Source organism: Nicotiana sylvestris, chromosome 6 (assembly GCF_000393655.2).
Source record: "Nicotiana sylvestris chromosome 6, ASM39365v2, whole genome shotgun sequence".
Taxonomy (NCBI): domain Eukaryota; kingdom Viridiplantae; phylum Streptophyta; class Magnoliopsida; order Solanales; family Solanaceae; genus Nicotiana; species Nicotiana sylvestris.
This window is the reverse complement of record NC_091062.1, coordinates 118,357,625-118,365,264: the sequence shown is the minus strand read 5'-3', so window position 1 is coordinate 118,365,264 and position 7,640 is coordinate 118,357,625. Positions and strand designations below refer to the sequence as shown.

The following is a 7,640-nucleotide window of genomic DNA, read 5'->3' as shown; positions in this document are numbered from 1 at the left end:
AATTTTTTGATTATTCTATTGTCTATAACCAAAATTAGACTTTTTAAAACCGTCCCAATCATATCGGTTTCTCTTCGGTATCGGTATGGTTCGGTTAATTTTTGGTATTTTTTTAAATGTCATATAAAAGTCACTAGTAAAAATAAAATGCAATAACATATGTACTTTTATAGAACTGAATTAGCAAAATTCTCTATACTTTTTTACTATTTAAAGGATGATGAAATTAAGAACAAAAAAGATGGTCAGGGTATAGATCCATTAACCATTCTACAACAATGTAAAAAAAAATTAAGCAAAGACAAAGAATAGATAAATTACACGAGTGAAAAGATATTAACTAAGTTGAGACTCAAGAATAAGGTCTATAGAAGATTAAATATTCAAAAAAAGTTAAATCATACGAAATGAAACATATTTAATACATTGTATTTTGCTACTCATAATCGCTAGAATATCTTGTGTCTTGCTAGTGAATATGAGGGAAATAGTTTAGTTTTAGCATGGGTTGGGAATTAGGATTTTGAGTTTAATTACTTGACTTGTAATTATGTTCATAATTCCAAGGCCCACGAAAAAAATTAATGCTTTATTATTTTTAAACTTAACATATAATATATTTTTCACATATAAATTTATTTGGTGTGGTTCGGTATTTTTTTGATTTATTTTTATAAATAAAAAAATCTACTCTCATTATCGATGCGGTTATAAATTTCTAAAAAAATCTACGATTTTATTAAAAAGAAACCTAAAAATCGGTTTAGTCGATTTTATGGCACCCTACTTACAACCAATATTCAGTGCCTTGAGTGGAAAGCCATGGATCTGAGTGGAGAGATATTACGTAATGGAGTTGATATGACGGAACGACCTGGACTAACAACTCCAAGCATGACGTGCCATCTGGAAGTCTACTTATTATGATCAATCATCTGTAGTAATTTTAAATTTTTTTCGTATTGTAATACTGTCAGTTTAAAGTTACTTAATCTGGAAAATCATTAAGTTGGCTTACTATATAGCAGGGGCGGCATAAGGGTAAGGCAAATGAAGCCATTGCCTTAGCCCCCAAAATATTAAGGCCACAATTTACCTTTATTATCAAATTTAATTTTTTCTCGTCTATGCACTCATGTTTTTTTATATTTCTAATGACTTCACTTTCTAATTTTAACTTAATTTCTTTGAATTGGCTATTTTTTTTCACATTATTGATCCATCAATTAAAAACTAATTTTTGTTGTTCATCATCACGCGTTGTACATTTACCACGGCCAAAGTCCTAGGCCTCTTTGTATCTCATTATTATATGGATTTTACAAAAAAAAAAAAAAAAAAAAGTAATAGCCCAGTCCACTAGTGGTATTGTTCGCTCTGGGCCTAGGCCCTCACGGGTTTAAAATGCGTCACTAGGGTCTAAGACTTGTTAACTTATACACCCAGCATCCCTCTTGTGTTTTGCCGATGTGAGACTCTGTCTGAAATTTGGGTGTTACTTACACCCTCTCTTATGAACTCTGATCCATCGTCGGCAAGGCTGACACAAAACTGGTTCTGATATCATCTGTAACGGCTCAAACCGCTAGTGATATCGTCCGCTCTGAGGCCCTCACGGGTTTAAAACGCATCACTAGGGTCTAAGGCTTATTAACTTATATACACAACATCCCTCTTGTATTTTGCCGATGTAAGACTCTGTCTAAAATCTGGGTGTTACAAAAAAATTAAGGTCCTTTTAGTTTGTTTTGGCTTTAGGCCACAAAATCGGTTGAGCCGCCCCTGCTATATAGAGTTGGACTTGAGAAGTATTGATTAGTAATGTTCGAGGATTAAGGACATGCTCTTTAATGAACCCATTGGATTCTTAATTGTTTCATGTTAAGTTCCTTCAAGAAGGAAGTTTCATCGTCGTCACATGAGTAATTCTAACTAACTCCTCTGGAAATAATAGAAGTTTCTCTTTCTTAAGAATACCTTTTATACTTGGGTTCCTATCTGTACATTAAATTCTTTTTGCAATCATTTAACTAATACACTGTTAAGAGTGGGAAGGTTTATACCTAATCCATCTCCTCAACTCCTCTCATATACCCTATGAAAGTATCCAATTTCCCTCCATTTTTTTAGCACATATATATACTCTCATTGACGTTCTTGCTATTCATCAATTTCATTCCAGATAATCATTTCTCAAGCATATCAGAAACCAGAGAACCTCTCTTTTCCATATTTCTTTCATTAACCAATGGCAACTCACAAATGCATCAAGCCTTTTCAAATTAAATTCATCATCTCATCCTTACTCATTCTAGCTCTTGCAATAACATTTGCCACAGCAGGTCGAATCCTTGACGAGGAAGTGGCCACCCCAACTGTAGCACCAGAAGATCCTGATACAACTCAGGCACCAGTTTCTGTCGCAACTGTGGGTACTGGTGCAGCTGCTGGGGTTACAGGTATTAGTTAGAGATAATAGAATTTTAGTTACTTAATTATATACTCTCTTTGTCCCAATTTATGTGACATTTTTGGGACGTTTATATACTTAATTATATACTTAATTATGTGACGTTTCTCGAGATTCAAACAATGTAAGTTTTTACAAACATTTTAAAATGTATTTTTTATTATATTGACACTAAAACAATTGCAATTTAAAGTATTTTTTATATGGTTTTTTTAATATATATATAAATTTTAATATTAAAATATTAAGATGATCTAATCCAATTTAACTTTAACGATTTGTTAAATTGACTGTCGAGAAGTTGTTCTCACGTCTTCTTATTTTCTAGCAGGTACCGCAGCACCTGCTGCTGTAGCTGGTGCTGCAGCAGGCGGAGTTGTTGCTGGAGATGATCACACATTTTCCTTCTTCATGCACGATATACTTGGAGGATCAAATCCTTCAGCTATAGCTGTTACTGGAATTGTAACCAACCCTGCAACAAGCGGTCAAGTTCCTTTCGCAAAGCCTAACGGTGCAGTTTTAGCAGTAGACAATGGTGTCCCTACTAACAATGCCAACAGCGGAATTATCAGCAACAACAACGTCCCTTTCCTTACTGGCCTTAGCGGAATTACATCAAACGTTGTTAATCAAAACAACGGTAACAACATCATCGGTGGAGGTTATGGTTTACCAGCAATAAATTTGCAGCAATTAGGATCAGGAATTAGTTTCCAGAAGTTGATGTTTGGGACATTGACAGTATTTGATGATGAACTGACCGAAGGGCACGAGCTTAATTCGGGTTTAATAGGGAAAGCACAAGGATTTTATGTTGCTAGTTCAGAAGATGGGTTGAGTCACACAATGGCGTTTACTGTGATGTTTAAGAGTGGAAGTTATGCTGATAGCCTTAGTTTCTTTGGTGTTCACAGAATGGGAGTTTCAGAATCACATCTTGCTGTTATGGCTGGTACTGGAAAGTATGTAAATGCTAAGGGATTTGCTACAGTTAAGACTTTTCCAGCTACAAACCAGGTTCAAGAGACAGATGGTGTGCAAACTGTGCTGCTTATTACTGTGTATCTTGCTTATTAGTGTATTTTTGAGTTATTTGTAATTCTGGTGTGCTTTTCTCAGTGATTGGTTGACAAGATTTGTAACTTTGTGCTCTTGAAAATTTGATTTAAGCTCCAATGTGGATTCCTCTGTTTTCCTTTTCTCAATGAAGTAATTGACTAATTTTTCTACATGCCTGATCCTTTATATATATGGTATCTGTGATGAGCCACCAACCAGCATTGGTTAGAGTTTAAGTTGTACCTATTGATGATGTAAAAAATATAGTTACGCAGTTAGATCACTTGTAAGATAATAACATTAAAAACTCTTTCCTCTTTTTAGTGTGTATATTAAATCCTTATATTAACTATTAGTGCAGTCCTACCTTAAATAAAGAGAAGGAGCAAAAAAGTGAATTATTTGGGAAAAGGGAAAACGAGAAAATAAAGATTTGAATGAAATTAGAAAAGAATTCGGGTGGGAATACTATTACAATTCTTCCAAATCAATTAAGGGAGGGGGGGGGATAAAATAACGGAAAAATGCAAAGCGAAATAAGAAGAGAAAAAAAGAATTTAAGGTTGTGTCCTAATGGTCAATGAAGTGAGTTGAGAATTTAAGGTTTCAAGTTCAAATCTCAACGGAGACCAAAATTCTAGGTGAATTTTTCTTTCCAACTCGTGAAAGATAAAGTTATCTGATATATGTTGTTGGTAACGGATAGCGATAAAAGAATAAGAAAAAGACAGATTAATCTTTTAACGGGAATGTTATGGAATGGGTAGATGAGAATAAATTGTTTGGGTAATAGTGAATTTCCTAAAAAATTTAACCCCGGGTCTTAGGTGAATTCAGATATTCAGTAGCAAGTAATCAAAATATGTTTTCCAATCCTCCTTTTTTTTTCCTTTTATATTATTGTGATATTTGAGTCGAATATCAAGTTTATATTTTTTTGTGAAAAAAAAGTATACAACACGTTATTTTTTCAGACTTTATGCTTTTTGAACTATAAACTATTTGTTAGCAATTAAGTAATTGTTCTAAGATAGAACAAGTGTTTTAGGTAAAGAGTGCGTTGGGAATACACAACTTGTAATATTATAATATTTGCCCCATAAATTAAAATCTTGTGTGTGCACTGCATTTATACTGAAATTGTTTAAGAAGAAGAAGAAGAGCAGAAAGGTACAGACCGAGTAGAGAAGAAGAGGAAGAAGACGGAAGACAGAAGAAGTTGATGAAAAATAAGAAATGTTATTCTTGCATTGCGTGTAAGTTGCAGATATATGTGTGTATCTATACTAGATGATTTTTTTCCTGCCTTTTGCACGGGCCCAACGATTTAAATTTAGTGGCAGTTTTTTGTCTTCTGCTTATTAATTTGCTTGTTGTTAATACATTGTGTTGTTGTCTCAACTAAAAACTAAGTGTAGCTCATTTGATTGCATGTACAAGTTACTATACCTTTCTAAAATTCTGCATTAGTAATACTATGTTAGTTGTTCAAAATTGGTATAAAACTCATCATTATAATATTATTCACTTGTTATAAAATCAAGAAAGACCAGGAAAGATTGCTTGAAATAAATATAAATATTTGAAAAATTATGATTCTAAACCCACGTTACTGTCCAATAAAATTACTAATAGTTTATCATTACCTGCATAAAGACATATGTAACATAGAGACTTATATGTATATTCAAATTAAATGGATATTAACCTTTGAAAACTAAATAAAACCTCCAAGTATCCCCAGATCTGTTTTAATACCATTAAGGAAACAAAACAGATACTTATATTAGAAATTAAATAAACAAAATACAGTGAAAATTCATTGTCTCGCTCAAATACTGTATTTTGAAATAATTTATATCACATTGTAAAGTTACTAAGTTGAATTAAAAATCGTTTAATTTTAACCATCTCTATGCCACCTCATTAAAACGTCGTTCCCCCCCCCCCCCCTCACATACTCCATTCGTTCCAAAATTTCAATCTCACTTAATGTTTAAGAGTCCAAGAAATGAATTTTGATCAAAAAAAATTCGGTAGTAAGAATTTAAATTTGAAACAAAATTTTTGACTTATTTTTTCAGAAAATATTTTTTCCGTTCTAAAACGAATTACATATTTATATCTTTCTATAATTAGGAATAATTTTGTGATGACGTCATCACTTGTTTTAGAAATAAATTTTGTGATCCGAGGCCTTAAAACTTCCTTTTTGTCTCACCTCGATTTGCGTGCGCAGTCCGGGCGTGAATCCGGAAAGCCATTATGTGAAAATCTGTGAAAAATGATAAATTGTGCCTTTAAAATGAATTTAAGTTGACTTTGGTCAACATTTTGGGTAAACGGACCCGGACACGTGATTTGACGGTCCGGGAGAGTCCGTAGGAAAATATGATACTTGGGCGTATGCCCGAAATCGAATTCCGAGGTCCCAACTCCCAAGCCCGAGAAATGAATTTTTGAAGAAAATTATTTTCTGGAATATATAAGAGTTTTTGGAAATGAAAGATGTTTGAAATTAATGGTAGCGGTCCCGTATTTTGGTTCCGGAGCCCGGTACAAGTTTGAAATAATAATTAGGTTGAATCTGTAAAATTTGGTAAAGATCGGAATCGGTTTGGTATAAAACGGACTTAAAGTTGAGAAATTAGAAATCTTGGTGTTCTTGAATGATTTCATAAATTTGGGGTTTAATTCATAGTTGTTGATGTTATTTTGATGATTTGATTGTACGAGCAAGTCTGTATGATATTTTTAGGTTGGTGTGCATGTTTGATTTGGAGCCCCGAGGGCTCGGGTGAGTTTTGGATAGGCCACGGAGTGAAATTGAATTTAGGAAGTTGCAGGTTTCAGCTGGTATGTGTTGCAGGCTCTGGTCTCGCAATTGCAAGGCCAGGTGTCGCAATTGTGAGCCTATCAGACTTGGGAATTTCGAGGGGCTCTTCGCAATTGCGAAGTATGCCCTGGCCTGCCTTGCTCACAATTGCGAGCATATCTTCGCAAATGCGAAAACCCCCAGAAATCCCTAGTTGTCGCAAATGCGACTATCCCTTTGCAAATGCGAGTTCGCAATTGTGAACAGTGATCATAACTGCGAAGATAGCAGGTCCTAAAGGGGTTCGCAATTGTGAACTCTGGTCGCAATTGCGACATCTGCGACCTGCTAAATCCTAACTTAGCCGAAAATTTCCCATTTGTCAAACTCTTTCAAAACATAAACTCTCTTGGGCGATTTTCCAAAGAAAAATTCTTCTCCAAATCGATTTTAAGTCATTTCTAACTCGTTTTCTTCAATCTTTAACATCTTTTCACATGATTTTAACTCAAAATCAAGGGTTTTCATGGGAGAAATTGAGTGTTTTGGGTAGAACTTAAGTTTTTCAAATTTTGGGGATTTGGATCTCGATTTGAGGTCCGATTTCAAAACAAATTATATATTTGGGTTCGTGGGTGAATTAGTAATTGAATTTTCGTTCGAACCTCGTATTTTGACCCTGTGGGCTCGGGGTCAATTTTTGACTTTTTGGGAAAATCTTCATAAAACCTATTTTCATGCATTAAAATTAATTCATTTAGCATTTATTGATATCGTTAAGTAAATTGTGGCTAGATACAAGCGAGTTGGTGGTAGAAACAAGAGGTAAATCGGTAGTTGAGGCATGAATTGTGTTCGTTGAATCGAGGTAAGTGTTTGATCTAACCTTAGCTTGAGGGATTAGGAGTTGTGTTTTAATTGCTATGTGTTAATTGTGGAGTACGATGTATAGGCATTGTGACGAGTATCTATACGTCGGTGTCAAGCATGCCCGTGGGTCTAGTGTTGTAATTTTTGTGACTCCGTTGAGATTTATTCATGCTTAATATATTGATTATCATTGTTCGTCCCCTTGCCGGGATGTTGTTGTTTATGATATTATCTCCCTTGCCGGAATGTTGTTGTTTATGATATTGTCTCCCTTGCCGGAATGTTATTGTTTATGATATTGTCTCCCTTGTCGGGATGTTATTGTTTATGATATTGTCTCCCTTGCCGGGATGTTATTGTTTACGATATTGTCTCCCTTGCCGGGATGTTGTTGTTATACTCTTGTTCCCTTACCGCGATTCT

At 34.4% G+C, this 7,640-nt stretch overlaps 1 protein-coding gene across 2 annotated transcripts; it reads left to right on the top strand.

Annotated features, from left to right (window-relative positions):
- The first annotated feature begins 2,151 nt into the window (after positions 1-2,151).
- LOC104220008 (dirigent protein 25-like) lies at positions 2,152-3,704 on the top strand. Of its 2 annotated transcripts, none has more exons than XM_009770795.2 (2): positions 2,152-2,459; positions 2,799-3,704. In XM_009770795.2, exons 1-2 carry the CDS (start codon positions 2,249-2,251, stop codon positions 3,548-3,550), a joined length of 963 nt encoding a protein of 320 aa, XP_009769097.1. In that variant the 5' UTR covers positions 2,152-2,248; the 3' UTR covers positions 3,551-3,704. The 2 variants fall into 2 exon arrangements, with proteins under 2 accessions (XP_009769097.1, XP_009769099.1); XM_009770797.2 differs by having other exon boundaries at positions 2,153-2,459; positions 2,802-3,703.
- The last annotated feature ends 3,936 nt before the right edge of the window (positions 3,705-7,640 follow it).

Excerpts from the sequence above, each read along its gene's own strand:
- LOC104220008 (XM_009770795.2), top strand. The coding sequence starts at position 2,249 with ATGGCAACTCACAAATGCATCAAGCCTTTTCAAATTAAATTCATCATC. Across the intron at positions 2,460-2,798 it reads TGCAGCTGCTGGGGTTACAG|CAGGTACCGCAGCACCTGCT; the intron begins GTATTAGTTAGA and ends CTTATTTTCTAG.